At 35.9% G+C, this 17500-nt stretch overlaps 2 protein-coding genes, 1 long non-coding RNA gene and 1 other non-coding gene across 6 annotated transcripts in view; 2 read left to right on the forward strand and 2 right to left on the reverse strand.

Annotated features, from left to right (window-relative positions):
- LOC141375284 (uncharacterized) overlaps positions 1-17500 on the forward strand; it is a 62249-nt gene that overhangs the window by 41416 nt on the left and 3333 nt on the right. The window contains exons 4-5 of one of the 3 annotated variants that reach the window (XR_012383077.1): positions 3567-3627; positions 8399-8616. This is a non-coding gene — a long non-coding RNA (uncharacterized lncRNA). Of the gene's footprint in view, positions 1-3566; positions 3628-8398; positions 10484-17500 lie in introns of those variants that run through there. The other 2 variants (XR_012383075.1, XR_012383076.1) reach the window with 2 other exon arrangements.
- Positions 8259-13369, reverse strand: b4gat1 (beta-1,4-glucuronyltransferase 1). The gene is given in 2 exon segments (NM_001278828.1): positions 8259-8586; positions 12056-13369. Coding segments are annotated over 2 exon segments (1296 nt in total). The 5' UTR covers positions 13160-13369; the 3' UTR covers positions 8259-8394.
- Positions 13691-13772, forward strand: trnas-gcu (transfer RNA serine (anticodon GCU)). Its single transcript has one exon. It is a non-coding gene; the product is annotated as a tRNA-Ser (tRNA).
- The window catches only part of pfdn2 (prefoldin subunit 2), a 16344-nt gene continuing 15074 nt past the window's right edge, over positions 16231-17500 (reverse strand). The window contains 1 exon segment of the mRNA NM_001045289.1: positions 16231-17500. This exon segment is cut by the window's right edge and continues 272 nt beyond it. The gene's annotated coding sequence lies outside the window, so the exon portion shown is untranslated.

The raw sequence follows: 17500 nt of genomic DNA on the forward strand, positions 1-17500 counted from the left end.
GAAAAGATAGATAGATAGATAGATAGATAGATAGATAGATAGATAGATAGATAGATAGATAGATAGATAGATAGATAGATAGATAGATAGAGATGAATGAATGGAAAGATAGAAGGATAGAACTATATATAAATAGAAGGATGGATGGACGAATGTAAAAATGGATGGATGGATAGATGGAATGATAGATAGATAGATAGATAGATAGATAGATAGATAGATAGATAGATAGATAGATAGATAGATAGATAGATAGATGGATGGAAAAATAGACAGATAAAACTGGATGGATAGATAGATGGAAAAATAGACAGATAAAACAATGGAGGGATGAAAAGATAGATAGATAGATAGATAGATAGATAGATAGATAGATAGATAGATAGATAGATAGATCGATAGATAGATAGATAGATAGATAGATAGATAGATAGATAGATAGATAGATAGATAGATAGATAGATAGATAGATAGATAGATAGATAGATAGATAGATAGATGAGAAATAGACAGATAAAACTGGATGGATAGATAGATGGAAAAATAGACAGATAAAACAATGGAGGGATGAAAAGATAGATAGATAGATAGATAGATAGATAGATAGATAGATAGATAGATAGATAGATAGATAGATAGATAGATAGATAGATAGATAGATAGATAGATAGATAGATAGATAGATAGATAGATGAGAAATAGACAGATAAAACTGGATGGATAGATAGATGGAAAAATAGACAGATAAAACAATGGAGGGATAGATAGATAGATAGATAGATAGATAGATAGATAGATAGATAGATAGATAGATAGATAGATAGATAGATAGATAGATAGATAGATGAATGGAAAGATAGAAGGATAGAACTATAAATAGATGGATGGATAGACGAATGTAAGATAGATAGATAGATAGATAAATAGATGATGGATGGAAAAATAGACAGATAAAACAATAGATTAGATAGATAGATAGATAGATAGATAGATAGATAGATAGATAGATAGATAGATAGATAGATAGATAGATGAAAACATTTCTAACATTTATTCTCATGCAGAAAGAAAAAACATCAAATGCTTGTTGTAATCATCACTCTGAAATGCGATATGATTAGTTAAATGATGTGTTGCGCCTTCGATTTCACTGTCATGGCCAAGTGCGCTCATGTCATGGCTGCCGTCACATGGAGAAATAAAAACATACATGGAAATCATACGTCCCACACGGCTCCCAAATGATCGCTCTGTGCAACAACCTGAAGTTTATTTACAATTTTATTCCCTGTTATTAACAGCCTATGCAGGTTCTGTTCGCTACAGTAGACATCATTCGCAGTGTGTCAGTTCACATGTGATTTCACTGCCAGAAATACTCCATTACATGAAGACGGTAATTACATTTTTGGCTGAATTAAACGTTATAAATACAGTATGCTGACCTTCTGGAGGTGTCCACATTACTGAGCAACATAAAACAATGTGAAGAATTGTGAAACCTGCCTTTATGCTTCTCTCCTGAACTTGAAAATATAATCGTAGATCTTAATCGGCTCTATCGTAGAGATGCTGGATTAAGAATTGAGATCACAATGCTTTTTCGATTAATTCTGCAGCCATAGCAATTCCTATAAAAAAATAATTTTAGTCCAGTACAATAGTAGAAAATTGAAAAAAAATTGATCTGAGCCAAAATAATCAATATGAAAATATATAAGTCATGATAGATAATATCAAGTCATGTTTAGTAACAGGACAGGTGTGAACTGAAATGAGCTCACTTTGTTAACACTTCTTCTAACTCTCTATTCTGCCAAAACAAAGGGCAAATCTAATCGGGAGGTGAAGAACATACCAACACAAACACACACACACACACACACCAATGCCACGTCTCAATTCACATACTAACCGCCCTAAATAGTATTCATAAAATAATTGGTGTTTCAAATCATAGCATGCGAGTGTCAGTATTAAATTGTGAATGAATAATTAAACCCAATTTAAGGTTCATTAGTATAGTAATTTTCTCCAAACATTCTCCAAACTCATTAATTTTCACTTTGCCATGATGACAGTAAATAATATTTGACTAGATATTTTTCAAAACACTTCTATACAGCTTAAAGTGACATTTAAAGGCTTAACTTGGTTAATTAGCTTAACTAGGCAGGTTATTAATATTTAAGCAATAAAAATATAGCTTAAAGGGGCTAATAATTATGTCCTTAAAATGGTTTTTAAAAAATTAAAAACTGCTTTTATTCTAGCCGACGTATAACAAATAAGACTTTCTCCAGAATTAAAAATATTATCAGACATACTGTGAAAATTTCCTTGCTCTGTTAAACAACATTTGGGAAATATTTAAATAAGAAAAAAAATCAAGGTGGCCAATAATTCACATAGTATCTGGATTTAGCCTTTATGATGCAAGCTGAGACTGCATCACTCAGCGATGCAATGTCAGACACAATGCACTCAAATGGAGCTAGTGACGTCACTGTGACGGATAGGGTTAGGGGTGGGGTTAAGTGAGACCATTTAAAAGTATTGGATGCAGCCCAGATTGCACTGCACCAGGTCTGCAGCCAGACCCCTCTCAATAATTCTTACTTTAACTGTAGATTTACAGTGAAGTATAAAGAATATGTTGGTATTTTAAAAAGTAACATTTTACTTTTATTAATCGTTTTATTCAAAATTATTATATTTGTTTATTCTTCACACAAAATAAGTATAATTTATTGTGTTGTAAAGAAATTAGTTTTACCCAAAACTATTTTAAGTTGCATTTTAGATGTTGATATCCTGTTAATGAGATGATTTTATCATCATATTAAAGTGCTAAAAATATATATTTAAATCTAGATAATGTTTTCCATAATTGATTCATGAAAGCATCAAAAGTAACCGGATGGTCTGTAATTGCCAATATAAAATTTTTAAGTGCTAATTTGTGCACTCTCAAACTGCTAATATTTTGGCTACTGAGCGTAAACTTGATTAGAACTATAAAATACTGTTTCAGAAATAATTATGATTATATGCTATTCACGAAAATGAATACCACCCATCCCCCCCCCAAATTATATATATATATATATATATATATATATATATATATATATATATATATATATATATATGTATATATGTATATATATATAAAATTAAATAACTGGGTATGTCCCAAATTGTTTACGCATTCATGTATTTTTCTTCACAAAAAGAGTAGGCTACATAATTTCAGGACGTTTAGTAGGCGAATTTGGGAAGCAGCAACATCACAAATGACAGATGAGTGTCTCATTTTGGCAAAAGGCAAACAGTTTTATCTAGTTATCAGCTCTATAAATTACTTTAAAGTTTTTACAAATGACCTTTAACCTTTAAAATGTTTAAACGATACTTTCCGGTATGTGTTTATATGTGTTTATATGTGTTTCCGGTATATATCATTCATATGTACTAATATCTATGAGTACCATTCATTTTTTGACTGCTAAATATACAAAAATAGATTTATTTCGATTTTGGTTGACACAAACATTATGTTCTAGGTATGTGTGACTCAGAAGATGAAGAGAGAAAAATTATGTCTTTACTTAGAGTCGCCATAAAGTGAGTAGTTTTAATAAACTTACATTCATAGGTGGTCTGGTGATGGATTTATGAAACCACTACACCTGAAAAAGCTGCAAAGTGACGGTTATTTCCCGCCTCACTTTCGCGCCCTCGTCTGGCTAACCGCAATGACGCACTGTTTATTAAATTATTTTTTAGGAGTTTATTATCCAGATTAAACAAGCTAAAGACTGATATCAAGAAAGAAACAAACTTAAAGATGTATTAGGATTTTGACACAAACATTAAGTGTGACCCAGAAGATGAAGGGAGAAAAGGGCTTTTCTTGGATTCGCCATAGGTTGTCTGATGTGTTTATGAAGCCGCTTCACCTGAAACAGTTGCAGAGTGACGGTTATTTCCCGCCTCACTTTCGCGCCCTCGTCTGGCGAGTCGCTGCAATGACGCACTGTGTATTAAATTAGTATGCGTTTATTATTTGGATTAAACAAGCTAAAGACTGATAAGAAGAAAGAAATTAACTTAAAGGTCGCAACAAACACAAAAGTAGCAAATTGTGTAGGCAAAAAGGATCAGTTTAAAAGCAATAATAATATAAAATACAACTAAATTAGTTGTCATTCAACAATACTAAAACAATGTTATTTTTTGTGTATTATCAAGTATTTACATATCCACTTTATGACAGTTTTATGAAACAGTTGACACATTTTTTCTGACAGTGCTTTACCATCAGATTATATAGTTCATGAGTATCTTTTAGATTAGAGTTTAGATTTAAGATCAACACATTAGCGTTACTGTTTATATCATTATATACTGTATATGAGCTGTTCATAAATAAACAAAAGTGACCCTTAAAATAGTTTAGAAAATGTGTACCTACATACAACAATATATAAAATAACAGTATTTAATTCAAGGTTTGGCTTATAATTCATTGTACAAATCACACTCTTTTGATTGTATTCAGATTTTCTACATTTTCATTATAATTTATAAGGATAAAGTCATGTTTATGTTGACATCTGTCTAATTTCACTAGTTTTTAACAATGCATTTGCACTGAAATTCCAAAGACTTTTATTAGTATAATGATATTTAAAACACTGAACGTTTATAGTGAATTTTAGCTATACACAACTATGTTATTAACTGCAACTATATTAAAATTGGCCTACAATTAGATAAAAAGTACTGACTTCTGCTGAAAATAAATTATTCACCATTTCTTTTGTCAGTAAAAAGGTGAAATATTTCTAAGTGAAAACCGATAGCAAGAGAAAAATGTAAAACCAACACAAATGATGTCCGTTTATGTAAACAAAATAGTCAATATTAATAACAAAATCCAAAAACAGTGTTTCTCGTATAAACAAAGAATTACATGTTGACTTCATGTCACTACTTTATAAAACACAATCATTTGATCATCAGTATCACAATGAGGTTTCCGGATTGACAGTGTATTTCCAGTGTTCAATTGTCACAACATGCTTTCAATATTAAACAATACTTTCAGGGTAAATGGTGCTAAATATCCAAAACATTAGTATGACATAAATTAATCAGCAACACAGAAGGGAAACAAATGTAAAGATACACCCATTCAACATCACTCAATGAAAAGAAAAGTTATTTTAATTTAGCCTCACTTCAGTGATCTCTTACAGTATCTATAACAAATACAGTATTGCTCGTTCATTGTATTCATCTGCACACCATGTGGTGGCTTCAGTCACTACAGCCATAATAATCTAATGTCACTTTATTGTCATCTACTCCTAATCCACAGCCAGATATAATTAAAACACTAATATGATTTTCAGACAGCGCTCCCTGTGCGTGTGTAATATCATCAGGATCTTTGAGCGTCTTTGGAGTCATTATTAGCATAAAAGTGGCCTATCGACCTTAATATGTTAATAGCTTTACAACTAATCTCTGAGTCTTTGTGAGACGTCTCGTCAGGAACTCAAACACGTGTACTTATAGCGTCACAACATCACAGAGGCGCAGAACATTGTGCCTCTTATGCTGTAAATACGCATCATACCCTGTTAGTGATATAACAAATAGACAAAACAAATACAATTAGCTACTGCTTAAACAGAACGATTCTCAAATAAAGGCAAGATGCTAAATGCAACAACAACAAACCTGCTTTTTTCCATGTAAATTTTGAGATATTAGGATAAAAAAATATCTGGCTTTCTACAATGTTTCAGATTTTTAAATCAGTCAACCACTGTAAATCTGGAAAACCCAAAGACCATTTTTAATATAACTCTTATTAGATTCAACTAAAAGAGTAAAGTCATTCACACTTACTTGAAGTTAAATAATGGCATATTACATTTTATTTGTGAACTAACCCATTAAATCACCATTAAAAATAAAATTAATTCAATCATTTTCCTTTGACTTAGTCCTTTATTTATCAGGGGTCACCACAGCACAATGAACCGCCAATTACTCCATCATGTTTTTTACGCAGCGGATGCCCTTCCAGCTGCAACCCAGAACTGGGAAACACCCATACACACTCGCATTCACTCACTACAGCCAATTTAGTTCATCCAATTCACCTATAGCGCATGTGTTTGGACTTGAATCCACGCCAACACGGGGAGAACATGCAAACTCCACACAGAGATGCCAACTGGCCCAGCCGGAACTCAAACCAGTGACCTTCTTGCTGTGAGGCCACCATGCTGTCGTAAAATACAATGCAATGCATAAAAGTAAATCAGTCAACTAGAGTCATGATAGTAGTTGAATTTCTGCCCTATTGATCAGCAGTGTAAATTAAAAAAAACCCTGCATAAAACACAATTTTGAAAATCTAATAAATAAATAAATAAACTTTGAAAACATTTGACGTTGCTCTTAAAATCCAAAGGAGTCACAAATGTACTGAAAACTCAAATTTCAAATATTTATTTAGTTTCTCTCTATTTAAAGGGATAGTTCACTCCAAAAATGAAAACTGTCATCATATATTCACCCTTATCTAGTTATTAATCTGTTTTGAGTTTCAAAGACACTTTGGCTGCATTTACACGGCAGATCTTGACGGTCAATTCCGATTTTGTGACTGTCTCCGATTGTTTTAATGACCTGCTTACATCATCTTTTAAAAGTGACTCGTATCCGATCATCTGCATTCACACAGCACACGGCAAAGGCGCATTGACCATGTAATCTGTTCGCAGCTTTTAACAAGCTGATTTACAATAGTTTATGACAGAAAGGTTCTCATTTGTCCATCTTCTTTGGATATACAGTTGAAGTCAGAATTATTAGCCCCCCTGAATTATTAGCACCCCTGTTTATTTTTTCCCCAATTTCTGTTTAACAAAGAAAATATTATTTCAACACATTTCTAAACATAATAATTTTAATAGCTCATTTCTAATAACTGATTTCTTTTATATTTGCCATGATGACAGTAACTAACATTTTACTAGATATTTTTCAAGATACTTCTATACAGATTACAGTGACATTTAAAGGCTTAACTAGGTTAATTAGGTTAACTATGCAGGTTAGGATAATTAGGGAAGTTATTGTATAACGATGGTTTGTTCTGGAGATTATCGAGAAAAAATATAGCTTAAAGGAGCTAATAATTTTGCCCTTAAAATGGCGTTTAAAAAATTAAAAACTGCTTTTATTCTAGCCAAAATAAAACAAATAAGACTTTCTCCAGAAGAAAAAATATTATCAGACATAATGTGAAAATTTCCTTGCTCTGTTAAACATCATTTGGGAAATATTTAAAAAAGAAAATAAAAATCAAAGGGGGGCTAATAATTCTGACTTCAACTGTATGAGCTTTTTTTAACCTTTAGGCATCTTAATGTAATGTCCATGGCCTGATTTATACACGTAATCATGTATGCACAAGTTTTATATTAGTTTATATTGGTTACGTGTAGGACATTGCGCTCTCTCACTCTTGTTTACATGCTTTAATACCTGTGCTATATGACAATATGAAAGCTGTTCAAGTCCTCGTGTATGAATTTAAGGTTTGGGACTCTGCTGAAGTCTGTTCTGTAATGAAAGTGTCAGACTTGACGTCATTCGCTATGGTTTTTAATCACGTGCGACTCACATTGACAGTTGAAAATCCGATCTACCTGCTTACACTGCAGACACGAGAACACAGATCTGATTCATGTTGGATACATTTCCACATATGAACAAGACCTGAATCTGATTTGAGTAAATCGGAATCCATGTAATTTGTTCCTGCTTACACGTACACGGGCCATATCTGATCTGTGCCACATGGGAGAAAAATATCGAAATTGAGTCACTCGAAACAGGGCAGTGTAAATGCGGCCTTTGAAGAATGTTAAAAAATGATAGCCATTGACTTCCAAAGTATTTTGTTTCTACTATGGATGTCAATGGCTCAAATATATATATATATATATATATATATATATATATATATATATATATATATATATATATATATATATATAGATATATTGCCATTGACATCCATAGTAGAAACAAAACATAGACACAAATGTAGAAACAAAATACATATATATAGTGTTCAACAGATAAAGAGAATGTGAAATGATGGTCCCATTTTAATTTTTGGGTGAACTAACCCCTTTAAACAAGACCTTACCTTATAAATAAATGTAGCATTCATGAGTGTCTCCTTACAGTACAGTTTCTGAAAATACAGACAGTGTTCGTTCAGTTTTGTGCATCTGTGATTCTTCTCTGTGAAGTCTGGAAGATCTTGTTGAGGATTTGACCGAAGTATTGTCTGTTTTCTCAGCAGCGGCGAGGCGAGGTTGGATATTTGGCCTTCAGGCTCTCCTTGAAGCTGCGGAAGAGGATTCGGTTCTTGCGGTTCTCCTCGTCTTTTCTGCTGTGAAACTCTCCCTGGACCTTAAACCCTTTGTGCAGGAGAAACGCATTGCTGACCACAGAGAAGCGATAACCTGCGATGTGAAGCTCACAAGCCTGAAGAGCAGAGAAAGAGAGAGTTAAGCAGTAAGTTACTGAGGAAATGAATGAATAATAGAAGTTAATGTATGTTTTGAGCCCTACGAAAGTTCCTAGTTCACATTAGATCTCGGGTCACTTTTAATGCACACTATTCTTGAGAAGTCTCCTTCATTTTTCTTTCGCATTAGTCCCTTTATTCATCAGGGGTCGCCACAGAGGAATGAACCACCAACTTATCCACCATATGTTTTACACAACGGATGCCCTTCCAGCTGCAACCAAGTACTGGGAAACATCCATCCATACATACTCATTTACACTCGTACACTACGACCAATTCAGTTTACTTGGTTCACCTATAGCGCATGTGTTGAACTGTGGGGAAAACCGGAGCACCCAGAGGCCTTCTTGCTGTGAGGTGACAGTGCTAACCACTGAGCCACCGTGTCACCCTTTGAGAACGCTTTTTCTGGTTATTTCGAAATACAGTGCTGATCATAAATAAGTACACCCCCTTTTAAATCTGAATGTTTTTGTTCATTTCTCAGTGAATATAGACAACATGACTTCGGTGCATTTAAACAAAGACGTTTTATTAAACAGTTATATCCATTACAATAAGAGTTTGGTCACCTATCGGCTTCAGTAATAGAAATATTATAGAATTTAAAGGGTCACAAAACACCAAAACACATTTTTTGAGCTGTTGACAGTCATATATGTGTCCCACACTGCTAAAAACACTATTAGGACACCTATATTTCACTAAAAAGTGTAATTTGGTTGTTTTTGCGTTATTTCAAGCAAATTCGTACTTCCGGTTTGAAACGAATTTTTGAAGCTGCGTCACGGTCATGACATAATAGCGTGTATTCCAGCGTGCAGACTGGACGTCTGTGCCAGAGTGTGTCTTATTACGTCTTACAGTGTGATGCATTAATGCATGAGTAAGGCTTGGTTCAAACCAATCAGCGCGCTCTATTGTGCAACTTCATTAATATTCATTACTGTCAGAGTGTAGACGACAGAGAAGCCACGTTGTGTTGGCAAAACAAGCGTGAAGTGTTGCTTTTATAGTTTGCTGCAGTTAAGTTTCGATTTCATTTTCTCTCTGTGAGAGCTCAGACTCACGTGTGGATTAACAGTGTACGCGACGCTCGACAACAATAACTTACGTGTCTAAGGAGGATTATTGTTTACCTGAGAGCTGTTCTCATCTGCAAACGCTGAGATCCGGATTCGCTTTAGTCTCCTCTTAATAAAGACGCGGCTCTAGTTGCTGGTGATTGTCCTGTCTCTACAGATTTGATAAGTGAGCGACCAGTGCTCTTTGTTTATTCAGTTCGTATTTTATTCGTATCAAACAAACTATTGCAACGAGTGTAAACAAGTTAGCACTAACAGTTACAACCAAACTATAACCTCATGTAGGATTTAGTGACCGGAATAACACACGCGGCTTTCTGACGCTACCTGCCGTGTGTATCTAAGTTTCCGGGAAATGCTGAGGTTTTTATTCTCTCATTCGCCGTGCGGTATCAAATATTGCATGAAAAATACACGCTTAGAGCAGAGCCTCGAATCAAATATCACGTTTGTCGGGAGGGACATGAATGGATTCCCTGAATGAAAGTGCCAAACTGCAGTTAAAGTCCACCATTTAATAATCTGGCAAATAATTCGACTACAGATGTCCATGTAAACACAGTCACATTGTCCGCTGTGGGTGTGTGTTTTGACTCTGAAATTCAGCGCTCCCAAATAGACACTCCCACACCATCCCACTTTTCTTCCTCCGACACTCCCCTCTAAACAGAGCTGGACACGCCCACTTTTCTGACTTTTTCCAACGTAGAGGTGTGAAAACACCCTGCTGAAACGAGGGGGTTTCATGGCCCAGTCAAGGTATTGCAAAAAAAAAAAAAAAAAACTAAATTTAACAAACTAATTTTCAACAAAATGTTTCTCGTAATTTTTGCTGTTTATTACCATTTTTCCCCAACATATTCATTTGGGTGTACTCATTTTCGGACTGTGACCTAAGTGTCAGATTAGTTCCAGTTTGGGATTTGGTACTGACTAACAATGCAGTGCGATTTGTGGAAAATATCTAATTGTGATTTTTTTGAAAGATATTGCGATTTTCATTTGACTTGCGATTTAATTTTGTAGTCCAGCTTCAGCTCAGTATTCTGTATCGTAGAGCTGCACGATTCTGGCTAAAATGAGAATCACGATTTTTTTTTGCTTAAAATAAAGATCACGATTTTCTCACGATTCTGTAGATGTAAAATAAAGGTAAGGTAAAAACAAACATATGGCACAACATCAATAATAATATTATGTGTAGGTCTACTGGTTTCTATAAATAATTCTATTCTACTTATAATAATTGTGATGTTGAGATATTATGTTTGAGATATATGCTTGCAATCTGTCATATTAGACAATTTTATTCACTGGTAAAATCAGACATTTGCCATTATCAGATTATATTCAACAATATATAGGCTCGAGTAGTTATACTGACACTGTAAACATTTATTTTCATGCACAACTGTGTGTTCGCTATGATAGAAAAAACATATCAAATGCTTGTTGCAATCATAACTCTAAAATGCGATATGATCATTTAAATAAAGTGCACACTTTCGGTTTCATTCTGACTGCTAAGTGCTTGTTCATGCTACGCACGCGGCTCCCAAACGATCTCTCTGTGCCACAAACTGAATATTATTTACAACTGTATATTACCTGTTACTCACAACATATGCAGGTTCTGTTCACTAAAGTAGGCGCGTGCGCGTCAATCATTAAGCGCGCGCCCTCTTTGTGATAACAGCTCACGGTCTGCAGCTCATGTCACGTGTGATTTCCCGATCGCGAAAACATTATGTTAAGAAAAAAAATGACAGTTTTAGGTGAATTATACTTTATAAATACAGTATGTGACTCATTCAACATCATTTGGAGGTGTCAATGTCACTGAGCAACGTGTGTGAAACAATGAAAAGTCTCGCGCAGCCGCCTTTTCTTCTCTCCTGAACTTGAAAATATGATTGACAGAATCGTAGAAATGCTGGATTAAGATCGTCTAGGGGGTCGCATTGAGATCGCGATCTTTTAACGATTAATTGTGCAGCTCTACTGTATCGTAGCTTCTCACTGCAAGTGTTAGTTAACAAACGAACTGAAAACGCTCCAGTGTCCCTGTATGTGTTTACACTCAGTAAACAGCGATGAGTTTGGCAAACTGATGACCTTCACGGCCAATCACTTCTGTTGTGAGCGCATGAACACAATTGCCAATCAGCGCTGTTTAAGAACACGCTCATCAGCGCTTAAATGTTAGCGGTAAATGAACGTTTGTAAAATTTCAGTACAGATTGGTAACGAATTCCAGTAACGTGACAACACTAATCATTTTTTATTATATTTTTTTAATAATAACTAATGATTTCTCTCCTATTCTCCATGTGCTCACCTGGCTGATGCGGTTAAAGCCGTACTGCCTGAAGCTCTCATCATACAGAGGAACCGATCGAGCACCGATGTAGAACGGCTCCCAGGGGTCCACCCAGTTAATAGTGTAGGAAACCTCCAGCGGGCCCGAGCTTTTACTGGCCAGGTTAACCCACAGCGAGTAGTTAGTTGGAGCCTGACAGCGAGAGCAGAGTTCATCGTAAAAAGGCCGCACCTCGCCCACCTGATACAGCTGCACCAGTTCCGGCTTCGAGGCTGGCATTTTACGAATGTGTCGGATTTCGAACGCCGGAAGCACCAGAACTTCATCCGCCGCCGGTTCACGCTTCATTAGCATGGTCACAAACTGGTGGTGCAGATTGGCACTGGGTATCATGTCGATATCGATGACTAGGATGTAGGCCGCATCTGTGCCGCCGCGGGCCACATTGCGGAGAAGGTTATTGGGGTATGAAACGTTGCTGCCGATGGCGTAGTTTTTATATTTATCTCTGTGGGATTCCAGTTTGGCGAATACGGCAGGACAGCCCATCTCCTGGAGGCCAACAAAATGCTCTCGATCTTGGTCTGGAAAAGTGGCCATTTCACCAGAATGGCAGACAAGATGGAAGTCTACCAATGCTTGAACCTGTGGGCAAAACAGGCTGAGCGCGTAGATGATGGCAGTCGCGAATTTAACATCTTCGCCATTAGCGAAAATAGCGACAGAGATGGGATTCTTCCAACGTTCCAATAAAGACTCCAAGTGGTGGAGGTTGTTGATAGTCGTGTGAGTCGCTAAAGCCAAGTGGTGCGATCTGGGATCGGCGCCTGGTTTCTGATTGGTCGAAAAGTCGCTTTTGATTAGATTTTTATACACTCGATATTGTCCGCTCCCATCGAAGATCCCACCTGTGGATAAAGAGTATCTGAGATGTTCCCGCCTGGGGTTCTTCTCTCCTTGGTTTGCATTCTTTTTGGAGCCGAAAAGCTCTGAATATTTGTAGCGCTGCTGTTTGCCGTGCAATTTTGAGAGGAAGGATAGATATAAAAGCTGCAGGAGAGCCACAATAAGTAGGGCGCTGAGCACCACCTTAAACACTGAGCATTTCTTAGAGAAATGCATTACAAATGCTTGAAGCGTTTGATGGATATTGATGAAATGTTCTTCAACAGACCACCTAGGGGGTTAGCCAGGGCAACACTTGTGCTATCCAGCTAGGCTGCCCTCGTGCGTGCATGCAGCAGATTTTGCGCTGACTTGCATTGCAGCAAGACGTCGTGCAGGTCAGTTTGCGCGGGAATTGAGTTGCATGTTTGGATAGCAAAAAAAAGACGTCCGTTAGACGCCTGTGAACACGCACAGGAGAGAAAGCGCTCGTGAAGAGACTCACTGCGCATGGCGGCGCATGTTTGCTTACGTTCCACTTCCGTTTACCGTAAGCACTGGAGAACGCGCGCGCATTTAATTGAGCCAAAATGGCGTGTTTTGGTTTGACAGTATGTGATTGTTTCGTATCTATAAACAGCGCTAATTATTATCAATGACATAAAGTACACCTATTTACATATACACCTATTTTAGACATTAACGAAAGAAGTATGTCGTTGTTCTGTCATGACAATGAAAACCCATCGGATGTGATGCGGTGTATCAGACGAGGTGGCCGAGTGGTTAAGGCGATGGACTGCTAATCCATTGTGCTCTGCACGCGTGGGTTCGAATCCCATCCTCGTCGAAAATTATTGTAATTTTATTTAAATAATGCACTTTTAAAAACCTGCTGCTGACATTTATATACAATTTATTTGAGTCCGCCTGTAAATATGCGCCAAAAAACTATAAACATGGCCGAGTCTGAACTAAAGGGATTCCCAAACTGTTTTTGTTGATCTTAAAAAGACTAAACATAGTGACAAAATGTTTTCTTTGATTTCTTCAAGAGAAAATAAGAGTATTTATGTTGTAATGTCATTATATGGCTGTGTTTTTATTTTAAAGCAAACGTGAAAGAATTTTACTTTCTTGTCAGGATACACAGATAGTGACACAATGAACTAAATACACCAGGGAAACACCCAATAAATTAGTTAAATGTTTTTTTAAGCTCCCTGAAAAGTGAAGGCAAAACCCCTGGATAGAGTACTTAGAGCGCCGCCTGGTGGTGGATGTCATAAGCCACACATGAAACGTGTTTAATCATTAACCCTGTTGAAAATGTATTCATTTTCTTTTCGGTTCATCCTCTTTATTATTATTAATCCGGGGTTGCCACAGTGGTATGAACCACCAACTTATCCAACAGTTTTTTACGCAGCGGATGCCCTTCCAGCCGCAACCCATCTCTGGGAAATAATGCAATCACCTGTCGTATGCGAGGTGTAAGGTCTTTATATGAACAACTGACTGAAACTGCTATCACACCTTTCACAAAGTGAAATAAAAAAGACGGTAAAATGTTTAGAGTAAAAAATAAACATAGACAAACTGCCTGAAATGTTCTATTTTATCAAAATGTTATGGGCAAACCTTTTTTTGTAACTAAAATTACAATTGTTTTGAGCAAAAAAGTTCCCAAAAGGCCTGATGCATCATCAATATAATACATAATAAATGTAGAAAAACATCTATAGGGTATGAAAAATGGATCTTGCTAGAAGGATTAATAAACATCTCAGTTTTAAAAACTGAATATTCTCACTATTTGTTCATGTGTCAGTTTAACAGGGTTAAGAATAATTTTAGTCAATTATATAAAATTCATAAAGGGGATTTATTTTAATCCAAATCTTATTTCCTATTTTATCTGAAATATATTGAGGTTTGTACTTACATAAACATGCAAGTTTTGGCAAAATAATTAATCAATAATAAATAGTTATAAATGTTTCAGATTATTCTTATAACTTTTGACCTCAGCCGTACTGTATGTATGATTTCTGAACAGTTACATCTTCATGAACACTTTACACTTGGCTGTGTGACTGCATGTTATTGTGTCAAATGATTGTGGAGTTTGCCAACGTATGCAACTCATGGTATCATTTTTTTATTTAATGAAATGCAATATTATAGCCATATAAAGTGCTAAATAAGCATTTGTAACAAAACATATTTATTATTTTTATTATTTGAAACTTTTAATTAGGATCAATTAAAAAAAAAAAGGGTTGGCGCAGTGGCTCCCCCCATATGTGGCGCCGCATATTCTGCATGCCCCCTTTTTGCGCCCCTGCATGACTGAATTACAAACACAATAATACATTGGCTTAACGGCTGAGATAAAACAACTGTGCTTTAAAATATAATAATAATAATAAATAAAATGTCCTATAAAGCAGGGAAAATAAATATTGAACACATCTTTTCTTGGGAATAATATTTCTAACGGAGCTGTTGACATGGAATTGAAGCAGATTTCAGTAAAAACCCAAACATAAAACAGCCAAAGACTATAAGAATACCAAACCTTAAAGCAGGCTTGTCCACACTCGGTCCTGGAGGGCCGGTGTCCTGCAGATTTTAGCTCCAACTTGCTTCAAGACACCTGCAAGGATGTTTCTAGACTGCCTAGTCAGAGCTTGATTAGCTAGCCCAGCTGTGTCTGATTGGGGTTGGAACTAAACTTTGCAGGACACCGGCCCTCCGGGATTGCGTCTAGACATCCCTGCCTTAAAGGGACTTTGATTTAAGCTCATGGAATTAGCTAGGCCATTCTACAGCTTGACTTTCTTTCTCTGAAAGCATCTGAGAGTCTCCTTGGCTGTGTTTTGGATCATTGTCTTGCTGAAGTGTCCACCCTGGCTTCATCTTCATCCTCCTGCTAATGTAGATGTTGGACTGAAGCTGCTAATATTCATTTACAATGAGGAAGGGCAGAGGGTTGCTGAAGAACTGCTGAGAGATTTCAGCTGCTGTCTGGGCTTTCACTGCCTTTCTACACCTCCCTTTCTTCATGTGTTTAATACCTTTTTCCCCTGCGTCATTTCATTTTATTACACATAATAACTTCATTTGTAAACTAGTTAGGTTTGATTTCTTTGTATATATTTATTTCTTTGGTTGCTGTCAACATCCAGCGAGAATCTGAGGAAAATGGTGAAGGTGTTCAATACTCATTTCCCCCACTGTAAATAATAATCCTCCAACGACAGAGTGAATTTAGTGACGAACAAAACACACGACACTGCAAACCATTCTTGCTCAATTTTGTATTTTGAATTCAATAACCAAAACAACCACACACACGCACACACAAAAAAAAAAACCTAAACAAACATAAAAAGGCTTCGTCCACAGGCGTACAGTCGTGACAAATGATATACAGTTGGAGATCCAGGGTACGAGACGCTCGCTGCATGATCATCATGCTCAGCTCAATGCAGCAACCCCAAAACATGACTGACTTCCAAAGCAAAAGTGAAAGACGAGCTTTGAAAAATCTTGACCATTTAGATTATGGTGAATGAACAGCGCTATTAAAGAAATAGTTCACTCAAAAACGTAAAACATCCTGCCTATTTCCTTAATTAAAGTGGCTCTATACTTTTTTTCTTCTGTTGAACACAAAACAAGATATCCCAAAACAACAACAACAGGATATTGAAAGTAAGGGTTAAAAATACTATGGAAGTCAATTGCTACTTCTTACAACAGTGCATCTTTGAGTTCAACAGAAGAAAGAAAATCATTAACAGTTTATAACCACTTGTGAGTAAATGAGGACAATTTGGATTTTTGGGTGAACTATGCCTTTAATAACATGGCATTAAACATAACGATTTATTTGTGAATTTAAACCAGACACGCTGCAAAAATGTTGACTTATTTTTTCTGAAAACAAAACAACATGTTTTACTCCTCTAGAAAATGCTTCTTGATTAGACATTTGCTCTAGAAATTAAACAAAAGCTGTTTTTTTGTTTAGCATTTTCTACATTCGCTGATGGTTTGTCTGGATAAAATTCACAAATAAATAGCTATTACGTTGAAATTCATTGGCATTATAGTGGAGAAATCATACAATAAATGTGATCAGAGTGTGATTTCACTGCTTTAATAACACAAAATTAAACATAATAGCTATTTATTTATGAATTGAATCCAGACCCACACTGCAAAAAACGCAGGCGAACAATCAGCGAATGCAGACATTTGTAGATCAGAGTCGATAACGCTGCATTTGTACAAAATGTGCATAAAAGCTAAAACTTTCGCTCTCTTCCTTGTGTGTTATTATGACTGGCTTCTGTAAGACTTACAAGGGAAATATTTAGTATTTTCCGCATTGCCTGCATTCGCTGAGGGTCTGGTTTTAAATTCACAAACAAATAGCTACCACGTTTAATTCCATGTTATTAATAAGTCGACATCACACTTTAAAGGTGATCATAGTGGAAAAAGGATTACGAATGTACAAAATGTGCATGAAAACCGAGACATTCGCTCTCTTTCTTGTGTGTTATT

This window comes from Danio rerio, chromosome 7, assembly GCF_049306965.1.
Source record: "Danio rerio strain Tuebingen ecotype United States chromosome 7, GRCz12tu, whole genome shotgun sequence".
NCBI lineage: Eukaryota > Metazoa > Chordata > Actinopteri > Cypriniformes > Danionidae > Danio > Danio rerio.